The following is a 24,219-nucleotide window of genomic DNA, read 5'->3' as shown; positions in this document are numbered from 1 at the left end:
CACTGGACACATGTTTCCAAAACCAGTGCCTGGCTACATGGGACTTGCATGTCTTCTCTGACTATTGAACCACTCAGATTGCACAGGCAGTAAAGGTGAAACAACTCAGAGACACCTTGTGCAACAGAGTGTGTGGACAATTCTCCACCCTTTCCAACACTGGCTCAGCTCAAGACTCAACTTCAGTAGGAGTAAGGATAAAACTGCAGTGTGCTTTATCTGAATTGAGCCGCAAGAAAGCAGACAAATTGAGAGATTTTGGAAACAGAAAGCAAAGTGCAAGTGTAAGATATGAATATTTATGGCAAATCCAAAATCATATGAAATTATAACCATGACACTGATAGAACATAACTACGTAGAAGAAAGGACTCCAGAAAGCCTGGTGACTTTCTGTAAGAAGCCAAGCCAAGAGCTGAGCTGGATAAACACAAATGCCATCACTTACACCTGTCTTTTTGGGGTCACTAATAGGACATTTAATAACTCAAAACCTCAATACCACTAAAAGGAAACACTGCCCTAGTTCCACAGATCACATCATCACAAAAAACTACTAATTCTTTAAAAAGCCATATTTTGTTTAAAATGCAAACTCAACAGTCTATTCTGCCTAAAGAGAAAATCAAATGGCTTTCTCTCCACTAACAGAAAAACATAAACACTTATTCCAGGTGTATTTTAATGACTTTACCTTATTTTTTTTAGGTGGGATATTAGAAAGTAAAGAAGCACTCTTAGAAATTGTCTTAAAGACAAACAAGTTGATCCTAAAGTAACATGCAAACAATTCGTGCACGCTGCCCTCCTTGCTGTTTTCACAAAAACCCACCAGAGACACCAGATGACCTTCACTGCCCAGGGAGCACCATACCTTGGTAGAGCAGGTTGGATGGGGGTTGGTTCACGCCAGTCACCTTGGAGAGCATCTCTGCTTCATAGCCTGCAGGCAAGTTATCCAAAATGGCACTGGAGTGTCTGATGGGACCCAGCCACAGGTACACGTCGACTTTTGCTTGCACTGACCAACCAACTGGCCGTTTTCCAGGAAGCTGGGAAAGATTACCAGGAAGAGTGCCTCATTAATAGTGAGTTCCATCCTCATTGATGGAACTCACTCTTTGAGAAAAGAAGTCTTTCTTGGAGACACAGCTGGCAGCATGTTCAGAGAACAGTTCTCCAGGGCTCCTCTTAGATCAAAATGAGAGCAGTGGCACCAATTGCCCTGATGCACAGCTCTGTGGAAGATCCAGTATTAGTGGGGCTTGGGGCTAACACAGGCACTGAGAAGCATTCTTCCAAGCCCTGAATCATTTAAACCTGATAGGTGTGTTTATGCCCCATTTCATAGATGAGGAAACTCAGGCTCAGACAGATAAAGTAAGTTGCCTACTATTCCTCAGTTTTTAAGCAATAGATTCAGGATTAAACCCCAGAAAAGATGATTCCAAATCTAGACTAGTTTACTGCTTTGTTTTGTTCAGAAGAACTCCAGAGTTTTTTCCATATGTCAGGCCCTTGGGCTCTTGAATGACCCTTCCTGCCCTACTGTATCCTTTCTTCTGGGCTGAGCACTTCTAGTTCCTTCAATCATTCCTGTGTGTGAAGTATGGCTTCAGATTCCTTGCTCCCTTGCTTTAATTCCATTGAATGTACACAGATGTATACATTTGAAGTCTTTAAAAAGTTCATGGAAAGTAGTTTATTATGAAAAAAACAGGAGGATTTCTAAATATTTTTGCACCAAAATAGTCTTCATTCCATTTCCTTAATGGAATTGTTTTTTGTGCTGATGTTTGCATTACTGTGTGGTATGTGAGTGTGCATGGCAAGTGTGTGTCCATACATATGTACATGTGTGCATAGACCTGTGTGGCGGTGCAGGTATTCTGAGGATCTGAAGAGCACAATTCAATGCAGACATATGTCTTCTTTATTTCTCAAGTCTGTGCTTTCTTCTAAAGAGATTCAGGCATCAGACTTGGCTGTGTTCACAAGTTCTGGCAAGGCCCTCATGCTGAGTAGCTGATGGCACTTAAGATGTGGCTACCTCTCCAGATTCTGTTGACTCTTCTAAGTGCCTCTTAGTGTTTCTTAGAATTTCCCATCAGTGATTGCTTTCTTCTATACCACCTCCATTCCATGAAGGATCACAAGTCCTGATATAAGAGGCCAGAACTTGTGCTCCCACAATTTCCAAGACCATCATGGAGAGTCCCTGAATCCAACATTGAGCATGGCTTATTTGCCTTTGTATCCTGGCTCCATGGATTTCATAAGTGGACTCAGAGAGACTCAACTTAGCAACTACTGCAAGTGCTATTAGGTCTTTGCTGAGAGACTCGGGCTGAGACCATTACAACGACTAAGACACAGCTTGACCCTCCTTCCAAGAGGTTACGTCTATGCAAGAAGCTGATCTGCATTCATGTGCTCATTTGTGAAGAGAGAAAATACTAAGGGAGCAGAGAAGGAACAGTGTGCATTTCTATCCTTTCTTTAAATTCAACTATTTACCCAGGCTGTGTTTAGTACTTTGGAGTTGGGCACCCCAGAAAGAGGAGAGGGCATGAACAAAGATATGGCTAGTATGAGCTACTGTTGAGCAAATGCTTACTCTTTGCCATGTGTGGTGCTAAGAGCTTTCAGCAAAAAAGGTTTCACAGCCAGTGAGCATGAGAGCTAGATAGAGAAAACCAAAGGTGAGGCTGAAGAAGCCAACACAGTATATGTGGGAGTTGAAATTTTATTCTTTAGGAGTATGATGCCATTACTCATTCAACTCCTCAAAAATCCAAATAAGGTCATTTTATTATTGGTAAAGGCAACCACTCTCCTAGTACTCTCTTGTGATTTTAAAATTGTTTAAAAATATAAGACAAATAGTCCTCAATTCATTACTTTTCTAATAATAATAAGCTAAAATGTATTGAGCACTTGTTCCATAAGATAAATGTTTATTAAGAGCCTACGGAAATTTTGTAGTAATAAAAGCAATCCCTCTGCCATTTGTAGAATCTCTGAAATATCAATTCATAAAGGGAGGAACTTTTGTCTGTCGGTTCTCAGCAACGGCCTCATTGCCAAAGAGTTCTTGACACCAATAAATGACAAAGTAAATATTTGTTGAGTGAATAATCTTTCATTCACTTACCTAATAATTTTCGACACATGTTGAGCACTTACATTGTTCTAGCTTCTGGTCTAACATTTCTCCCTTCACACAGAATTTTCTATTACCTGCATGCTATTAATGAGTCCTAGCTTATCATTCATCCCCACAATGACTCTGTAAAGTAGATGCTTTTATAATGTGTATTTTAGAGATGAAGAAGTAGAGGTTCAAAGAGAATTGTCCAAAGTCCCAGAGCAGGGCAGGGCTGGAGCCGCAAATCAAACCCTGCTTTACCTGGTTTCAGTCCCCAGACTCCCAGCCAGCACATTTCACAGGCTGCCACGTGTATCCGTGCATGCAAATTGAAAGGGGCTCTAGTTAAAATGCAAATGCTGTCAGTAAGTCTGGGTAGGATTTGAGATTCTGTGTGTCTCCCTATTAATGCTGATCCTGCTGGCTGTTTAAAATATTTGAGATCTTTTAAAATATTTGAGCAGCATGCTTCTTAATGTGTGCCATGTTCCCCCAAGCAGGTCTGGTATTCTCTGTTTCTTAAAGTAAAACAAAAACCATTAAAACCATTAAAACCATCACTCGTTTATGCTACTATTGTGTGTATGTGTATGTGCATGCATGTGTGTCTATGCTGGCATTCACGGTAAGAGCCTCAAACTCAGCTAACATCTGGTACAGGGACCACAGCTGTCTCCTCAAGTTTGCAGCTTGCACATTTCTTTTTATTTTTTTTTAAGATTTATTTATTTATTTGAAAGGCAGAGCTATGGAGGCAGGGAGAGAGAGAGAGAGATGGAGATCTTCCATCCAACAGTTCACTCCCCAAATGGCCGCAACAGCCAGAGCTGGGTCAATCCAAAGCAAGGAGCCAGGAACTTCTTCTGGGTCTCCCACGTAGGTGCAGGGGCCGAAGGGCTTGGACCATCTTCTGCTGCTTTCCCAGGCCATAACAGAAAGCCGGATCGGAAGTGGAGCAGCCGAGACTTGAACTGGTGCCCATATGGGGAAGCTGGCACTGTAGGCAGTGGCTTACCTGCTACACCACAGTGCCAAACCCTGCACATTTCTTTTGAAAGCACACAAATTGAAATTGCTGGCAAGATGATGCGGAGCCTCAGATAAGCATCCAAGTTCAATTCCCCCAAATGTGTCGAGCACTTCTTGAGATAACCTTCAGAAACAGCATCCCTTTTTTAATGTCATATGTGATTCCAGCCATGTGTGTCTGCCCCTGCCTTCTCCCCCTACCCCACCCTCCTTATCTCATTTGCCTCTGAATCCTGGCCAATCACAGCAAAGTTTTTCCTTTTGAGAACAGCATGACCATATAGGTGTAAAAAAAAAAAAAGGAAACACACAACAGAAAAATAATTTAAGAATGCAAAAGTGATTAAAAGAAAAAACTGTGATCACCAACGTATAAATAGTGCACGAAACAGAATGCAAACAGAATGCTAACATCTTAGCCTCTCCACCTCCCACTGAGGTTCTGATAATGCCAGCTGGCTTAAAAGGAAGAGGAAGTCTTGGCACCTGAGAGAAAGGAGAGCAATGATAATCCACATGCTGCCTTGGAGTTGGTCAGTCAGTATCAGGAAGACAAAGGCCTGTTGGTGTTGCAGAAATTCTGCTTTGTGGCAGGACCCAGAAGGATACCTTTCAGCCACGCCTTTCTGCTGCATCCTAGGACAGCTGGATGAGGGTACAGGCGGCTGGAGGAGAAGAGACGGATTTGGGGGTATGGAGCAAATGACAGGATAGGGACAAAGATGAGGGTGAGGACAGGCGGGCTCAGCACAGAGAGTGACTCAAGTAGAAGAGAAGAGGAAGGTTGGCAGCCACCCTCTGGGCTTGGAGTGCATCCATGGCAAGGATTTCCTTTGGATAAGGAGTTTCCTTTTCCACATTTCCTGCCATCAGGGACAGGACAGGGGAAGACTCTGCTCTTTTGGATAGACAGTTGGGTTGAGTTCTGCAAAGCCTGTCCCATCATTTTCGCCAGTGTAACGGACACATCTGAATCAGAGAGAAAGAGAGGCGATGGAACCGGGGAGCACACACACCTGGGCGTCGGTCGGCCGTGCCGGCTGTGGGATGACAGAGGTGGTGCCTGGGCTTCCTCTCCATTCGCATTCTCTGTACTGGGTCCCAAGGAACAGAAGTCTCCTAAAACCTGTAGTTAGCTATTCTGGGGGAAACAAGCTTGGAAAATATACCTTCAAGAAGAGAGAACTATGTCCTGACTGCGAGACTTCTTGGAACCTTCTACTGGATAATGGAAGCTGTGAAACTCCAAGAATTTCCAAGTTTACAGCCTCAAGCTCCTAAGTGTCTTTGAATGTGGATATTTATACAGTCACTCAAAGGGCAAATGTGCAATAGAATAAACTTGGAGGAAACTCTGACCTGCAGAGTTCAGAAATTTGCATTCCATGCTTTTCTCTCCCTACTTCCTATTTCCCAGCTAGGAAACCGGAGTGAGTAGCAGATGTAGGAATATTTCGTCCCTCTGCGCCAGCCATTTCTTTTATTCAGACTTTCCAATTCAACAAGCAGAAAGGGGGCATAAAGAGACGGTGGGTGGAAGTGAGTTAAAATCAAGTGTGACCATTGCAGAATCACCTTATCAAGGTGTTTCATCACGTTGATGTAACCGAACTCAGCAAGTTAAGAAACCTATCACTCAAAGAAGTTCCAATGGCAAAGAAAAATACAAATAAAGAAGGAAATCGATGCTTGAAGTCATCTGATAGAGGTAATAGACACACGGTGAATGCCCTAGGACAAAGGCTCTGTACTCTCAGACACAACCATCCCCTGGCTACATTTGACAGCTGTTCTTGGTTCTAAATTTACATAATGTCAGGACACATCAAAATATTTAGGAGTGAGCAACTTTATACAATTTCCTAGTATTTTTAGCTCAGGGGCTTTTGAGATGATTTGCTATTTTGAAGACAAATGTTTCCTGCCTTGCTAGCATTCCTTGAATGGAGAAAATTAAAGAAAATCTCTGACATTTGGGGAAGAATTTTCTCTGTTCAGTTATTGTTTTATATGAGTGCAGTTAAAAATCATTTTCCACACAAGACAGAAAATACCATGCAGAGCCACAAACAACTCATAGGCTGTGAATAGGGCACACAGTTATAGCAAGGTTCTCTGGGCCATGGAATGCCTGCACTGGTGGATCGATTGATCTGGGGAGGTACGGGCAGATCAATCTCTTAACTTGCATCTATTTACTCAATCCTCACAATCGTCTCCACTTAATGGAATGAAAAGTGAGATGAACACCTTCATTCTACAGGAAGGAAGAAGGCTATCAAATCACCTGTCCAAGGTCATGCAATTGGTAAATGTTGGCCCTGGAATCCTGTTGAACTGTGTTCTCCTAAAATTCATATGTTGAAGTCCTAATCCTGAGGACCCAGAAAGTGGGGCCATTGAAGATGTGATTAATGAAGCAAAATGACATTGTGAGTACTGGAGTAGGACAGGCTTCTAACCCAACGTGACAGGTGTCCTTGTAAGAGGAACGTCACACAAAGACGGGCACACGCACACAGAGGAAGATGGATGTGAACACTGGCCTTGTGCTGGCACAACTCCAGGAATGAGGCAGAGCTAGAAGGAGAGGTCTGGAACAGGTCATTCCTCACTTTCCCCAACTCCTTTGGAGGGAGCATGGCCCTGCTGACACCTTATCTGGGATTTGTAGCCTCTAGAACTGAGAGAAAATCCATTTCTATTGTCAGAGTCACTCAGATTATGGTACTTTGTGACAGCAACCCTAGCAAACTGCTAGAAATTCCAACCTAGATTCACCTGATTTCAAAGCCCACGACTTATTTATACACACTGCCTTTCACGCCCAATAACATGGGTTTTTCTGTCGGCAACATTTAACAGTCACAACTACAGTAGCCAATCGAAACTCAACAGCACTTAGAGGCTGTTCATCAGACTGCCCACTGCCGATTCCTATCAAAAGTTGTCCAGCATCTGCTCACATCTCAGAGGGTGAGGAACCCAGGTGGGCTACCATTTAAGGAACTATTTCTTTGTCAAGTCTAGGGTGGGGCTTGCTTTTATCCTCTGAAAACTCTCTCACGAACACTGGATCTCCCTCACACCATCAAAGCATCTCACCCAAGCACTGCAGTCTCTTCACCTGCTCCTTATCTGGCATGATTTTGAGCCTTCTCACCCTCCCTCTATGGCAGCTGAAAAGTAGTAAGTTACAGCAAGCAACCAGAACTGAGATTGGCAGGACAGTCTACTACGAGTTAGGAAAATTAATCTGTTGAACCACACTCTTGTGACCAGTCACTACTGCATGTTAGGGCTTTGGACCACTTTTTCCTTGTATTTTCTCCCTTCTGCTTGCTGTGATAAAAACTCGCTTGTTGTAGGAGTAAAACACCCAGGAGCTTCAAGAAAGGCTCAAGTCTCGAGTTAGAGTCGACAGGACCATTCAGAGATTGTCTGTGAGGGCCTCTCAGGGGTTATCCAGGGAACCTGCCTTCATGCAGGGTGCAGGAGCCCCCAGTTTAAAGTCACCAGGAATCAAGAGCTAGCAATTCTGCTCCTCTTATAATTTTCTTTGAAATCTCCTTTTAAAATATAGATGAACTCATGTGAAAAGATGTCATGGACAAATTACGTAAGAGAAAAGGCCATGAGGAAACTAATAGAAAAGCATTCATTTTTCCCAGATAATCAAAGAAGTAAAAATGAAGGTAGCCCTCAGACACACCTACTACATTAAAAAAAAAGAAACCTATTGCCTAGTGATGCAATCACTGGAGAACTGGGAAGGATTCAGCCTCAAGATGGTCTACTAAATTGCCATTTGAACCAAGAGGGAGCAAGGTGCTCCAGGTGCCTTCATACCTTTGACAGCTCTGGGGGACCAAGTCGGAAATGGAGACGCACACTGGAAACTCTGAACCAGCCAGGAAAAAGGGAAATTTCCGCTTCCTTTAGTCAAAAATAGCGCAGACTTACTTTGAGGAAATGAGTTTTGATCTTCCCGCAGTGTTTGCCCATCTGCTCCCTGACAGGTGAGTAGAGCAGGTCTTTAGAGTCGATGCGGGCATATGCCACCCTCTTGTTGTTGCTAAGCAGCCAGATGAAGACATCAGGGATGGTGTGCTGTGGCTGTGGGACAGAGAAGAGGGGGAGTCGATAGGTTGATGTTTAATAACCTTGACTTTAAGAGTTCCACCACCCTGAGTTAGTCTCTTCTGCAAAACGAACGCTAAGAGTCAAACATCTAGATACTTAAATATCTGTGCAATCTGGCCAATGCAGCTTCCTTGAAGACAGAAAGCCTTGGGTTATGAGTTGAAGTAAAGTCCTATAAACTCGTATGCCAAGTGTTCATTGTGCTATAATGAGGTGTAAGTGGGCCCATGATTTGGCATCTTTGGTGGCCTATTTGTCTCCATTTGTAGAATACTTTTTTCTATAACTTTGCATGGATTCTTTTTTTTTCCAGTCTTGTAATAATGATTTTTGCTTCACACATCAGATCTCCTCAGAGCCAGATAACATTTCTGTAATATTCAAATGAAATAACAAAACAAAAATCCACAAATGTCTTTGAATGTCTTTCCACTTGTTCTTAAGGAATGGAGAGCAATTCTACAAGGAACTTTGTACCTCAAATATAATTGCCAAGTATTTTAGTTCCATTTTAGGTGGTTATCCAGGATAAACTACTAAATTGCACAGAAAATTAGACTTTAAAGTTGAGCTCATCAAGATAGGAAGTGCAGAATTCCAACTCAAGTGGCCCATTATGTCGTGAGCGTTTTTCACATTTCTGAACTAACATCTACCAAAACAAAAAGGAGATTTTGTTGTAAACTATATCTTTGACATTCTTGAGTTGGAAGCAGATACTCAATCCTTCTAAACGCTAACACTCAGGTATATTAGGTATTCCAGGGCCCTCATTTCCCTCTAAGTATGGGAATGGAGACACTAGATTTTCCTGGCCCAGGGTCAGTCAAAGATCTGAAGCCCCAGTGCCTGGTTCAAACCTTCTTTGTGCTTATTGATTCCCATGTCTACTGGTTGCCTATGACACTGCTGATTATGCCTTGACTAGCGGCAAGAAGTACAACTTTCTAGAACAACAAAATCAGGGACTCTACCTCTCCCTGACACCTTCCTGGAAAACCTCCAAAGAAGTTTCTACACATCTGTAGGCTTCAAGAAAGAGCTGCAGAATCTTGACAGAAGGAAATATGAGGGCCTTTTGGTCTTGGGGGGGGAAAAGCCACTATAATCCAAAAGTTGTACTTTGGAAAGTTATATTTATTTAATAAAAGTTAAAAAAAAAGAAAATGGTGCCACCAATAAAAATTCAATGAATAAAAAAAAGACCATTCTAGAAGTCACCAGAAGATACTGTATGACTGAACTTTAAAATGAGAAGTTGTTTTGACCTTTACTGGACACAAGTTTAAATCCTTTTATAGTTGAAAACCTTTCAACGCTCTAATGCTTATATCTACTTTTCTTGAGTCTATTATGGAGCATGATTTCTATTTTGCTGAAAATTCAGGCTTTGTAAAAAGAAATCAATGCGCTGTACATGTTTGGCTTAATTTAAAGTCTCTTCTCTCATCTCTAAACAAATAGTGCCTGCTCAACTCAGCAGGATGTGGGGAGCAAACACTGAGTCATCTTTCCATCCCACCAAACACCCAAACCTCATCAGGAGGACATTCAGTCTAATCTTCTAAATGAGCTTGGCCTTCAGAGTCCATCACCTCATCAACAAGAAAGCGGATTTTCTCCACAAAGTTCTGAGCTTCACGGATCATTTCCTCAAGAGTGAACTTTTTCTTCTGCTGCTGAATGATCCCCTTAGCCTCCTTGGCCATCACCTCCTAAAACGAAACAGGAGTCAGGGTAGATCTTGCTAGAAATCTAGGCAACAGCTTCCATCCCGTTGCTGGGGAGTCTTGAAGGTGCCTGTGAGCTCCACCCAGAGCACTCATTAGGGCTATTTCAGCGTCCATCACTTCAGGCTGGCCGTTTCATAGGAAGTCCATAGAAATATGGCAGCAGTGTTCTTCTCACTTCTGTTTGAAAAGCAGAGAGTTGAAGCCCAGAAAGGTCAGAGGTCACATAGGATTTGTTTTTAGCCAGGACCTGAACCCAAGCTTTCCAATAATTAACAACAACTAGAATAATGGCAACTAAATATCCTTGAATTCCCACCTAATGCCAGGCAATATTCTAACTACTGTATTAAGCCTTTATTATTCCTCATAGTAAACTTACAAGGGAGATTCCATTATTTACATTTTAAAAAGATTTATTTATTTAATTTGAAAGGCAGAGTGACAGAGAGAGAGACAGAGAGAGAGAATCTTCCATTTGCTCATTTATTCCCTAAATAGCCAAAGCAACCAGGGTTGGGCCAGGCTAAAACCAGCAGCCAAGAACTTCATCCAGGTCTTCTATGTGGATGGTAAGGACTCAAGCACTTGGACCATCCTATACTGCTTTTTCAATTGCACTAACAGAGAGCTGGCTGGAGAGCAGAGCAGCAGCCAGGAGTGGAATCAGCACCTTGATATGGGATGTCAGGATTGCAGGTGTGGCTTAACCTGCTGTGCCACAGCACTGGCCCCTGCTGTTCCTGTTTCACTGTGGAGGAAAAGACTCATGCAGCTGAGTGGCAGAGCTAAAGTTGACCCCAGTTGAGTCCGGAGTGCATGTCTTTCACCATGGCACCACTTCCTCTTCCTGGGAGAGTGGTAGAAACTTCTAGACCAAGCCTGCATCATTTAAGAAGTACTGCCAGAGTTCTCAGCTGGAGTTGTCGGAATATCCCAAAGTGTTTATTTTGATCGATTTGTTCAGCCCACACTTATTTGCTTAGGAATGAAACCTCAACTCTTTTCAGTGGCTTTTAAAAGCCTTGTGTGAGTTGGCTCTGCCTACGCTCTTCTTCTTCTCATAACATTCCTGCCTTGTTCACTAAGCCCCAGGCAAACTGGTCCCCAAAAGTCTTAGAATATGCCAGGTTTGATCCATCCTAAGCTTGTACACTTGGTTGTTTCTCTTGCTCAAATGTTCTTCCTACACTCTCCATGGCTAATTTCTTATCCATCAGGCCTCAAATTTAATGTCACCACTGAATTTCATAACCTATAATCATTTTTATGTATTTGTTGTTTACCTATCTTCCATCTTCTCCACTACAATGTAAACTTCACTAGGACAGGGGCCCCTCTGTCTTGTCCGCACCTGTATTTCAATGTGTGGCAGTGTTCCTGGCTCATAGCACGTGTTAAATAAGTGTTTGTGGAATGAATGAATCAGTCAAGCTACAGATACTTCAAGGATGAGCACCAAGTACTTTCAGCTTTGTGTTCCCAGCACCTAGCACAATGTCCAGCACACAGGAAACTGTTAACATCGGATGGAAACACTGAGTATCAACTATCTACCAGGGACTGCTAGAAGCCCAGGTTTGGGGCAGGGAGAGGACATAATCCTGTCTTTCCCTGAGACTTCAACAACCTGGTGAAGTCAAAACAACATATCCAAATAATTAAAATGTGCAAATCATCATGGGACCAGAGATGGGGGCAAGGCTGGGTTTCATGAAGGACGTGACATTTCAACCAAATATCAATAGAACAGAACTCATCAGGTGGCAAGAAGACAAGAGTACAGACAGAGGGGAAACTACACGTGAAGGTGCATCACCACTGAGGGTTCAGACAGTTGGATCACAGATACACACAAAAGGAGTCATGGGGAGTAAGGCTGGGATGCTCCATTGGAGGCAGATGGTGCGCACCTCTGTACACCACGGCCATGCAAAAGACATTACCCTATGAGCAACGGAGAGACACCAGTGATTTTTTTCCAGCAATAGTGATCCAATTAGATATGTGATTTAGAAAGAGCATTCTGACCATGGCACAGAAAATGGATTGGAGAAAGACTACTGAAATAGTCAAGGCTAGAGTTACTAAAGAACTGGGGATGCAGAAGTGATAAGTTCCAGGGTCCTTAAGGAGCAGATTAGACAGGACCTGGAGTTGAAGTACATATCAAAAGTGAAGAAAAAAATGGCAAAATTGATACTTGGGCTTCTGGCTGGAGTAGTAAGTGTAACTAGCGTTGCCAATACAGGACACGGAATGAGTTTAGATGAGGTGATGGTTCAGCAGGATACACAGTGATTTCTTCTTGTCCACAGGAGGTTGGTTCCAGAACCCCCCTCAGATATAAACACTGATAGATGGTCAAGTCTCTTTTATGAAATGGTATAATATTTGCATATAACCTATGCACATAGATCCATATACATTAAATCATCTCTAGATTGCTTATAATATCTAATACAGTATAATTGCTACATAAAGAGTCATTATATGGCATTGTTTAGGGGATGATGAAAAAAGTCTATTCATTTTCAGTACAAATGAAGCTTTTCCAAGTACTTTTGATCTGTAGATGGCTGAAATCACCCATGAGGACCCTGAGGGTATGGATAGCCAGTAGTGCTGAGTCTGAGGTGATGCATGATTAGCATGTCAGATGCACACTGGGAGGCCGGAAATACAAGTCTAGTGATGAGGAGGGAGACCTGGGTTACTACAAAGATACGGGAATCATGGACTTGTTCAGTCCCAGAGCTGCAGGACGGTGAGAAGAGGATATGTACTGAGGGGACACCATGGAGAGCACTTCAGCCAGCGGTGCTAAAGAAAAAACCGGCTGGGGAGATCTTAGTGATGGTGCTGACCCAGCCCCCTCCAAATGTTCTATAAAGTATTCTTGCAAGAAGGTGGTTGAGGAGTCAGGAGACTTTGGTTTTAGTCTCTGGACTAAAATGAACTCATTGTAACTTTTGGAATACCATTCATCTCTCTGAATGTCACTCATGTCTTTTAAATGCCTCTCCAACATCAAACACCGAGTGATTTTTTTTTTTTTTGCAGAAGTATTATGGCCTTCACAAAATGTCCCTTAATACCACTGCTGAAACTAAAGTTTTTTTTTAAAAAAAGATTTCATTTTTCATTTATTTTTATTTCTTTTTCACTTAAGAGGCAGGGCGGGGCAGGGTGTTGGGGGGAAGGGGAGTACTTGCAACAGCCAGGACTGGGTGGGGTCAAAGGCTGGCAGCCAGGAACACAATCCAGGTGTCTCATATGGGTAGCAGGGACCCAACCACTTGAGCCAGCACTGCTGCCTCCCAGGGTCTGCATCAGCCATAAACTGGAGTTTGGAAGTGGAGCCAGGAAGTGAACCCAGGCGCTTCAGAATGGCATCTGGGCACCCTAATTGGCAGCTTAACCACTAGGCCAAATTCTACCCTAGTCCCTGGAACTGAACTTTACGACGAGATAATCTAGTGTGTTTTTTTTTTTTTTCCACTTGATCTGTCATTTCTCAGTCACCACTCATGCAGCCAGGCTGGGTTATCTGCAAGGCACCTGTACGTGTCTGTAAGCGCCCTGAAGGTCTCCAGGACACAGAGGAACCCCAATCACTGCCCTGTTCTCAAGAAGAATCCCAAGAAAGAGAAGAGTTATTTATTTTGGCCTCTTAGCTTGTGGGGCAGACGGCCAAGTGAAAGAGCCCGTAGTGTGTAACAAAGTGCAAATGTCAAGAAAATGAGCAAACGGGGGTAGTGCTCCATCAATAGGGCGTAGGGCTTCCGGCTCATCCTTGTCCCCCATCGAAAACTGCTAGATCCTTTCCAACTCAACATTACACCCCCTTCTCATTCATGTCCCTACATCTGACTAACATGTGCCCTTTAAACCATGTCCCCATCTGGTCTGTGACCCATGCCTCATCCACGAGGCTTCTTTTTGAAGCAGATGTTTTATCTCCATTCAAAGTAAAAATAGATTTTCACATACCAGCTCCTGCCAACAGAGCGTGAGGCGTTTCTTATCTAAAGTGGTTTGGTTCAACATCTTGGGCTTCTTTTCTGCCTCAGAAATAAAGGCACTGTAAGAGAAAAATAACAACTCTGAAATGCACTTAGTGAAAATTCATATATATAATTCCAAAGATTTGTAAACATGCTTTCTGCAAAATAATGGCAAGCTAATGAAGCCACAGAACCAAGAGTCTTTCATTTAGGATTAATCCGCAGTGCACCCAAATTTTCTGGGAGGCAAAATAACCATGCAAAGTGATGCCCAAAGTTCAAATTGGTTTGATGAAATGGTTGTTTTTTCATTTTCTTTCAGCTCGTATATACTGCTATTGCTGTCAAAATTCATAGCCAAAATAAAAAGGGTGAAATTTTCTTTCATCTTACAAGTTTGACATACCAAAAAGTTTCCTGAAGAGTTCTATCTAAAGCAAATATTTCACACTCAATACTGAGATGTGGCTCCACAGATTTTAGAAGTTTACTTATTTGTTTTTATTTATTTGAAAGGCAGAGTAACAGAAAACAGAGATAGGAAGGGAGGGGGAGTTAGTTCAATCTTCCATCTGCTGGTTCACTCCCCCAAAAGCCTGCAATAGCATTGGCTGGGCAAGGCCAAAGCTAGGAGACAGGAACTCATTCAGGTCACCCACATGAGTGGCAACAACCTAAGTGCTTGAGCCATTATCTGCTGCGTCCCACTGTACACATTAGCAGGAAGCTGTATCTGAAGCAGAGGGCTTGATTCTAGGTACTCTGACATGGGGTGCAGGCATCCCCAGCAGAGGCTTAACATCTTATAACACAATGCCTGCCATTTCCCTGCATTTAAAAAGCTATACAAAAGGGATAGGCATTTGATGCAGTGGTTAAAACAGCACTAGGGATGCCCACGTGCCAGGTCAGAGTGCCTGGGTTCAAGTCCTGACCCTGCTTCCAATTCTGTTTTTTTTGCTGGCACTTAGTGTGTGAACCAGTGGGTGGAAGACCTTTCTCTCTCTCCCTCTCCTCTCCCTGCCTCTGCATTTTGAATAAACAAAAATAAAAAAAAATTAAACTCTACAAAGACTGAGTAGCAGCATTTTTTGGAGATGAAATTAAAAATGTATTCAATAGGAAAACAGTAAAAGTCATGAATGCAATGGCAAATAGTTGGGGAAATAAGATGTTCTCAATAGTAATAACTTAAATGCAAATTAGCATCAGCCCTATTGTACCAATAAAATGTATAATATTCAAGACTAGAGCTATAAAAAAGAAAAATATTCAGGATTGGCCACAATGTGGAGGAGAGTGTAAGCTATTGTAGGAGACTATAAATTGTTACCGCGTTGTAGAAACTATTTGCCAGCACCTTTGAAAATTTAAATGTCCATAAAATTTGACTTAAAAATTACACTGGAATTCTTATCCTTCAAAAATAATACTTTTCTGGGCCGGCTCCGCGGCTCACTAGGTTAATCCTCTGCCTGCGGCGCCGGCACACCGGGTTCTAGTCCCAGTAGGGGCGCCGGATTCTGTCCTGGTTGCCCCTCTTCCAGGCCAGCTCTCTGCTGTGGCCCAGGAGTGCAGTGGAGGATGGCCCAAGTCCCTGGGCCCTGCACCCCATGGGAGACCAGGAGAAGTACCTGGCTCCTGCCTTCGGATCAGCGCGGTGCACCAGCTGCAGCGTGCAGGCCGTGGCGGCATTGGAGGGTGAACCAACGGCAAAAGGAAAACCTTTCTCTCTCTCTCTCTCTCTCTCACTGTCCACTCTGCCTGTCAAAAAAAAAAAAAATACTTTTCTGAAGAATATGCTTACAGTGTCTTTACCATAGCATTGTTTCAGTAGCAAAATAACTAGCAGCAGGTTAAATATCGTTAGGGACTAGGTGAGTATACCACGACCCACTCATCCGACTGAATACTGGGGACATCTGTTATGTGTTATAGAATGATGCTTGTGCTGTGTATATTGTTGAGTGAAGAAAGCAACATGCTGAATAAAACTGTGATGTCATTTGTAAAGAAATACTGTATTTTGTGAGTATGTGAATATGAATGTGTTTATGAGCACACAGAGAAAAGTCCAGAAGGCAGGTTGAACTCTTTCTTTGGAGCAAGGATTGGAGACAGCGTTAAGAAGAGCACTTTTGCTTTATACATTTTCTGCTTTTCTTTTTTTTTTTTAGCCATGAGCATTTAGCCCCTCTGTGAAGAAAAAAAAGTCAATTATAGAAAAGACAAAATGGAAAGTCTTCATCAACTGTGAAAATTGTCCATTTTTATAGGTGAAATGGTGTTAACTTGAATTTGCATTTAAGTTATCACTATGAGGACAACATCTTATATCCCCAGCTACTTTGGCCATTTCCATTCTTCTTCTTGCATTTATAACCTTTGTTGTTTTCCTATTGACCACATTTTGGATATTATTTATTTATTTGAGTTTATTTACTTACTTGAAAAATCAGAGTTACATAAAGAGAGGGAGAGGGAAGGAGGGGGAAGGGGAGAGAGAGAGAGAGAGAGAGAATCTTCCATCCACTGGTTCATTCCACAAATGGTCTCAAGCCATTGAGTGCTGGGCCAAGCCAAAGCCAGGAGTCCAAAACTCCATCTGGGTCTCCCATGCAGCTGGCAGGGGACCAAGCAGTTGGGTTATCATTTTTCTGCCTTTCCAGGCACATTAGCAGAAAGCTGGATTGGAAGCAGAGCAGCTGGGACTCGAACCATTGTTCATATGAGATGCCCGTGTCTTAGGTGGCCGCTTAACCTTCTGAGCCTCACTGAACACATTCTCAACATCAACTCCACACCTCCCAGTGAGAGTTCCCACACCAGGGTCCCACCTGCTGGTGACTGTCACTCTCACTAGAAGTACTCAATGTATATAACAGAAAGGTTACATCCTCTCTTAATTAAAAAAAAATGAAAAGATTATATTTTGAGGAGCGAGCCTTGCTACCCCATTCCTGCCTTTACCAGAGGCACAGGGAATTCCATTCCACTCTCCAGGATGGACCAGGCCAGGTGGGCAGGGTGCACACTCCTGGTCTCCTGCCCCAGGGCGGGAGGAATAATTTATATCCTCATCAAAATTGGGGTATGTGATCTTGGCACATGATTCTCTTCTCTCTCCATCTTTCAGACTGAATCTTTCTGCTGCCTGGGGGGACCTGCTCGGAGGAAGCCCTGAAGTCCAGCTGCTCAGTCATGAATGGGGGAAGGGACAGGAAGCCCCTGTTGACCTTGACTTTTGACCTCAAATCCAACCTGCTTTCTCAAATCCAGACTCACTAACACAAAACCAGCATTTTGATCTTGGTCTGACACTGGTGTATCTCTTTTCAGTTGCTTAGAAGCTTGAAGAAAAAAGGGAATGGTTATCACTCCCAAGCAATCCCCAAATATAGGAAAATTATTTAGCGATTAATTTTTTCATAAACAATTTCTAAAAATATGAGATTATGAAGCTTTTTAAAAATGCATAAAGGGAATTGCAGGTGCACTTAACAGCTTACAGCAGGAGTAGCACAAATACATACTGTGCTTATAATGAAAAAAGAAGTAAAGAGGAAAAGAAAACTACCTATTTATTTCTTGTCTCTCATTTTTAATATAAAGTAAAAATGGTAGAGTAGTTGAAAGACTGGGAAAGAGAGAACTTATGAAGAAGAACACCAGAACTGGCTAAGCCTTGTCTAGTGGTTTTGCCTTTCTTCAAATTAGTCTGCATTCTCTTCCCCTTACTATTAGGATAAACGACCATTTTTCATCCTGTCTTAACCCAACTAAAATCAAGTGTTAGTCCAAGTTGACTCCCTGTGCGGAAGGCAGCCTCTGTGCTGGCCCCCAAAGAGCCCCACCTCCTACAACTCCTGCCACTGTGTAATCCCCGCTCCCAGCTCTGAATGCAAGCGGGACCCAGCGACTTGCTCCAAATAGAACACATCAAGAGTGATGGTTGCCACTCCCAAGATCAGCTCATGAAAGACCCCTGACTTCCAGCTCGCTGGTGTGTTTTCTCTCACTCTTGCTTGCTCGTGCTGATAAAGCAAGTTGCCTTGTTGGGAAAGGCAGCGTGGAGACACTCACATGGCAAGCAGTTGGAGGGCAGCCTCCAACTAAGAGTGAGCAAGGAACTGACGTCCTTTACACAACAGCACAGGGAGAACTGAAGTCTGTAAACAGCCACGTGAATGATCCTGGACTGAATCCTTAGCCACGACTGCAGCCCCAGCCCGTGCCCGGCTGTACCCGGGAGAGTCCTGAGTCGAAGACCAGGAGGGACCACACCTGGATTCCACTCCCACAGACACTGGGAGATAAACACTGTTCCAAGCCACTAACTTTTGGAGTAATTTATTACCCAGTGATAGGTAACTAATACATACTATATTTTTATCTTTTTTTATATTCATATTTTTGTCTTTTATTATCTTATATTTTATCTTTTATTATTATATTTTACTACACTGTTTACCACTTGGAGTAAGAGTCATTAATTGGACTTATTAATGTGTTATATGGAAAAAGTCTATTAAATAACATTTGATAGAAATTACCCCCATTTAAATGTCAAGTAGTCATTGAACACCTGCCAAATGCAAAGTACCCTTCTGGGCACTATACTAAAAGCATTTTTGTTTATTTCATACTCTTGGCAATAGGGGTTTCTTCTTTTCTGTTCCCCCTCTTTGGTGTGTGTTTTAGGTGTTACGTGTTAGGAAGCAGGAGTCAGCCCACAGGTGCCAGCTAAATTACTAACAAAATTATGATGGCTGCCACAAAGTAAAATGCCCATCTGAATGCTTGCGAAACTGGGTGTTTTCTGAAAGTAATTAAAAGCTGAGTCCACGAAGCTCAGCTCGCCAGACGCCAGTACCTGCTCTGACTGATGAAGTCACTGAGCACCGTCTTCATTTTCTCTTCTGGCGCCTCCTCTGAAATCTTGATCAATTCTGTCACTTCTTCTATACCTTCTTCCTGAAACCAAACCACAGGGTTGGAGAGGCTTGGGGAGCAGACGAGACGGGTAGTAGCCACACTGACTGTAACAGCCCCGAAAAAATAAATGGCTGATTTTCTGTTTTGGAAATGAAGGAGGACTCTCTTCATTGTCTCGCACTCAAACTGGAAATGTTACTGCGCTCTTAACTGTGAACCTCCCTTTTCTTAGATGGAATTTTTCCAGACACAAGCCTCCTCCTATATTATTCAAACTCATTGCTTTTACCACAAATTTATTCCCTAAGTGGTTACCATGTATTTATAGTCTACCCTGTAGGGAAACTCATGTCATGGGTAATATCTAACAATGTAGAATAAATTAGATATAATTGCCAAAAACTTCAAAAGTAATATTCAAGTCAGTTTGTTTTAAAAGGTATAATCATATTGAATAATCTCTGAAATCAAAGGGTTACCCAATCTTCTGACTTCTATGAGTTTTAAACAAGGAGGTGGAACAGGTTCTATTTGACAATAGCTGTGTGCTTCCATCATTAATAATCACATTTTTCCTCTGGGACCTAAATTCCAGGATTCTCTTCAATAGTTGAAGGAAAACAGAACTCAAGGGGATGTGGGCATGCTTCCACTACTTTGCCAGGATTTACATAAATGCTACTCTGTGTCACAGGCCAAGGTCTGGGGCTAGAGACACAGGTTCCCCCTCTTTCTGCTTCTAGTATAAGACCAGGCAACATTATGGAGTGGCTGAGGACTGCGGCTCTAGGATCAGACTACCTAGGTGCAAATCCAGCCTCTACTACTTATAACCCCTTCATGCCCAGTTTCCTCATCTGTAAACTGGGACAGTGATAGCTGCTACCCACAACACTGTAGGGCAGGGTGAACTTCAATCACGTTAGTCACGATCTGCCAGGCAGACAGACACTGGCTCTGAGAAAAGACTTAGAAACAAGTATACAAATGCTAAAGGCTCCTCTGGCCTCTAGAGAAAATTCCAGTTTGCTTCTTTAAATTCTCTCACAATTAAACCACACATTCTGTCTGAAGGCGAGGCGAGATCGGAGTGTGTGGTCTCCACATGGGGTGGCACCATAAGGCCTGGCGTCCCCATAGCCAGGGCAAGGCTTGGATTTGCACAGGTAGAGTCGAGGATTATAAAGCAAATGCAAGCAGGAAAGCGTTTCTTTCCTTCCTGCTGGTTTTCATGGAATGGAAAGGACACGGTCATCTGGTGAGATGTGCAGGACAGAGTAGGAGACGTTCCATGAGATACACGGGTGGGAAGAGAAATGTGAGCACAGAAGAAAAGGATTCACAAGGGAAGGTGCACGGTACTCAAGACACTGAGTTTCCAGGTTTTCTCTCCTCCCTGGGCATTTACTGCAGTGGCTTTGTGTTTCATACCTCCACACATTCAATCCCTCAAATGATTATTCAGCCCATCAGGTGCCAGATAGTATGCAAGTTGCCATGGAAACAGTGGGGCATGATTATTGGACAAATAAGCACACAATACAATACACACAAATACATTGCAAGCTATGGAAGGAGTGCGGAAGGAAAAGGCTAACGTGGGGGTGGGGTCAGAAAGCTTTCCTGAGGAGGTGCTGGAAACTGGGACTTGGCAATTGTTGGGTCACACAGAAGGAGAACGGAGGAAAAAGCAGCCCAGGCAGGAGAAAGGGCACAGGATCATGAAACTACCTATTGACAACACTCCCAAGAACTGGTGGCTAGGAGGCTTAGAGGAACTTGGGTTCTTCAGGAAACTGAAAGGAGACAAGTGTGATTGGGGTCAAGTAAGAGAGAGAATGCACGTGCAAGGGCTGGAGAGCTGGGCAGTCTTGTAGGGAATGTCCGCCATGTTGGCGACTCAGTGTATTATACTAGTTGGAACCAGGATCTACCGATTTTGTGAGAAAGTTGTCAACCTCTTGCCCTTTAGAGATTAGGAAATCATCTGTCCCTAGGTCCTATAAGAGGAAGAAGTGGAGTAGGGATTTAAATTGAGTTTGACTTGAAGCCTAGAGATTGTGCAAAATGGATTCTCAGTCCCCTGGGTGCATGAGGTAGGAGCTGTTGGCCCTCCAAATGCAGCAACTTCAATTCGTTTGTATTTTAACTGAGATCAAGATCTTCTAAGGGGTCGATATGAATCCTCTTTGCTAGGCCTGTACTGTGGCACAGCAGGTTAAGCTGCTTGCTGGTATTCCCTAGGAGCACCAGTTCAAGTCCCAGTTGATCCATTTCTGATCCGGCTCCCTGAAAACATGCCTGGAAAAGCCATGGAAGATGGTTCAAGTGCTTGCCATCCATGTGCGAGACCTGGATGGAGTTCCTGGCTCCTGGCTTCTGCCTGGCCCACCCTGGCCACTGCAGCCATTTGGGGAGAAAACCAGTAGACGGAAGATCTCTCTCTCCCTATATTCCCTCTCCCTCTCCCTCCACCTCTCTCTTTCTTTCTCTGTCTATGTATGTAACTCTGCCTTTAAATAAATAAATAAATCTTTAAAAAAAAAATCCCTTTCATGCACAACTCCCTAATCTTCAAATCTTGGACTGTCAAAGTCACCTACCAGGAGGTCTGCCATTTTCTCCAGCATGTTGGACCAGTGTAGCCTGAAGATCTGGTCTCCCCAAGAACTGATGAAGTAGACACAAGGCTTCTTGGCTTCATATGGCAAATAGTTGTAATTCCTGTGAAAACACATTGGGTCTGGAAGTTAGTTAGCAATCACTGTGCTTCAGGAAACTCCAGTCACTTGTATGGAGAAGGGGTGATAGCAAAGCTATTAAATTATTAACACCATCCCTTGACTATAATTGGGGACCCATGAACCATACACAGCGAAGAGTTATGTGGCAACAATGAGACCTATGAGCAGTTACCACCAGATCCAGGACAGAACTTAGAAATGACCACCAGAGGGCGGGATTTATTGGGCAAGACTTCTTCAAGGAGGACAGTTTTATATTGAGAGCGGGAAGAAAAAGAACAATAATTTTAAAAAGATTAATTTAATTATTTGAAAGACAGAATTACAAAAAGAGGAGGGAGGAAGAGGGAGAGGGAGAGGGAGGGGGAGGGGGGAGAGAGAGAGAGAGAGAGAGAGAGAGAGAGAAATATGCTCTATCCACTGGTTCATTCCCCAAATGACCACAACAGTTGGGGCTGTGCCAGGCCAAAGCCAGAAGCCAGAAGACTAAAACTCCATCTGGGTCTTCCATGGTGGTGGCAGGCACTGCTTTCCTAGGCGCATTAGCAGGGAACTAGATCAGAAATGGAGCAGCTGGGACTTGAACCAGTGCTCATATGGGATGCTGGCAATGCAGGTGGTGGCTCAACCTGCTGTGTCACATCAGCCCCAAAGGACAATAACTTTTTTTAAGTGTCTGTATGCCAGGTACCATGTAGAGATCAACTGAGATAACACATGTAAATGTATTCCTCCCTCCCTTTTTTCCATACATCCATTCTTCCATTTATCTATCTATCCTTGCATCCATTCATCCTTTTACCCCTCCTTCCTTCATCCTCCCTCCCTTCTTCCACATGTTGCCAGAATTGGTGCTAATCATGCAGGTGACTTACCTGGCCAAGAAGGGAGAAAAGGGTTAGGGAAGCAGCTGAAAGGGGAAGATGTGGAGCCACAGGGAATGTTGGACGGTAACAACTGGGTATGCTCAGATACTGGTGAGAAAAAGACAGTATAAAAGGTAAGACAGAAGACGGGTAAGAAGGAACTCATCATCGCCTATTCCCAAGGAGGAAGGTGATGAATGGGGAGGCAGGTAAGGTGGAAGAGGTAAGATGGCAGAGTTGAAGAAGTTCTTTGCCACATGATAGCTCTTTTGTTGACTAAGTTTTCCCCAACCCCCTTGTAATTTTCTCACAAACGGGACTGTGTGAAGAGAAATGGGGAAGGAAGGCAGAAGCAAAGTGCTTGGAATTGGGTGTGGTGGGGCAGGTGGCCCTGATAAACAGTGTTTGGAGAAACACACCTAGAGAGGTGGGGTTGGGGGCAAGAGGGTGGCGGGAGGGAGAGGCAAGCGGTGAGAACCTCAACCCCAGAGAGTGGAAATGTTGCTCCTTTAGCTCTCCATCCCAGATTTCTTTTAAAGGAAACAATTAAATTAGCAAAGGTGCCCCTGGCCTGTTCTGCAGATAATAAACCAGCAGGTGTCCTCTCAGAAGAGAAGCCAAATGCGTTCTTGGCAGAAACTGTGGTTGTTATTACAGCAGAAGAACAAACAAAAGGACGGAAACAAAGCTGCTCTCTTATTTTACTTCTTTTTAAATTATTGCACTGAGAACTCTGCAACGAAATAAATTCCTACTCCATGTTGTACTGGGTCCCAAGTTTCTTCGGTTTGGATCACTTTGTGCTAATGATGTGTAAGGTCCCTGTCTCTCTGCTCCTCAGGTCTTCCTCCTGGCCTTGCTGGGTTTACATGGACCAGGATGCCATGGCCTCTTAGGCAAACTGCAGTGCAGATGGAGGGCAGCAGATGGGAGGGTGCCTTGTTGCCAGTGCAGAGAGAAGACTGCCAGTTTGAATGGCTGCCCTGACACAGAACCAGCCTTGTGACTCTGGGCAGGGGTAGGCCTGGAATCCTATGATGAGAATCAGATGATCACCTGTCACTGGATGTCATTTGTGCCAACCTCATGCCTGAGATCCAGCCCAGGACGTTACTTGCATGTGACTGCACATGTTTTGTAAACTGGGAAGCCCAGGAGAAATACAAAGTGGTATTTTACTGGAGGCAACAAATAAATTATGTGTGTGTGTGTGCAGATACATGTGTGATGGGGTCTACTATATTCATAGAATCTTTTTTTTTTTTTTTTTGACAGGCAGAGTGGACAGTGAGAGAGAGAGACAGAGAGAGAAAGGTCTTCCTTTGCCGTTGGTTCACCCTCCAATGGCCGCCGCTGCAGCCGGCGCACCGCGCTGATCCGATGGCAGGAGCCAGGATCCAGGTGCTTTTCCTGGTCTCCCATGGGGTGCAGGGCCCAAGCACCTGGGCCATCCTCCACTGCACTCCCTGGCCATAGCAGAGAGCTGGCCTGGAAGAGGGGCAACCGGGACAGAATCCGGCTCCCCAACCGGGACTAGAACCCGGTGTGCCGGCGCCGCAAGGTGGAGGATTAGCCTATTGAGCCACGGCGCCGGCTTCATAGAATCTTTTGATTTAG

At 43.6% G+C, this 24,219-nt stretch overlaps 1 protein-coding gene across 1 annotated transcript in view; it reads right to left on the bottom strand.

The window, feature by feature from the left end:
- Positions 1 to 24,219, bottom strand: part of FER1L6 (fer-1 like family member 6) — a 196,272-nt gene that overhangs the window by 87,484 nt on the left and 84,569 nt on the right. The window contains exons 14-19 of the mRNA XM_002710764.6: positions 21,596 to 21,716; positions 18,931 to 19,031; positions 14,044 to 14,134; positions 9,916 to 10,035; positions 8,141 to 8,293; positions 875 to 1,052 (exon numbers count right to left, since the gene is read on the bottom strand). Of these exons, the coding sequence (XP_002710810.4) occupies positions 875 to 1,052; positions 8,141 to 8,293; positions 9,916 to 10,035; positions 14,044 to 14,134; positions 18,931 to 19,031; positions 21,596 to 21,716 (764 nt within the window). The remainder of the gene's footprint in view (positions 1 to 874; positions 1,053 to 8,140; positions 8,294 to 9,915; positions 10,036 to 14,043; positions 14,135 to 18,930; positions 19,032 to 21,595; positions 21,717 to 24,219) is intronic.

Source organism: Oryctolagus cuniculus, chromosome 6 (assembly GCF_051225735.1).
Source record: "Oryctolagus cuniculus isolate XC-2025 breed Fujian yellow rabbit chromosome 6, ASM5122573v1, whole genome shotgun sequence".
In the NCBI taxonomy this organism is placed as follows: Eukaryota; Metazoa; Chordata; class Mammalia; order Lagomorpha; family Leporidae; genus Oryctolagus; species Oryctolagus cuniculus.
Note: the sequence above shows the minus strand (reverse complement) of the source record. Positions and strands in the feature narration are given on the sequence as shown.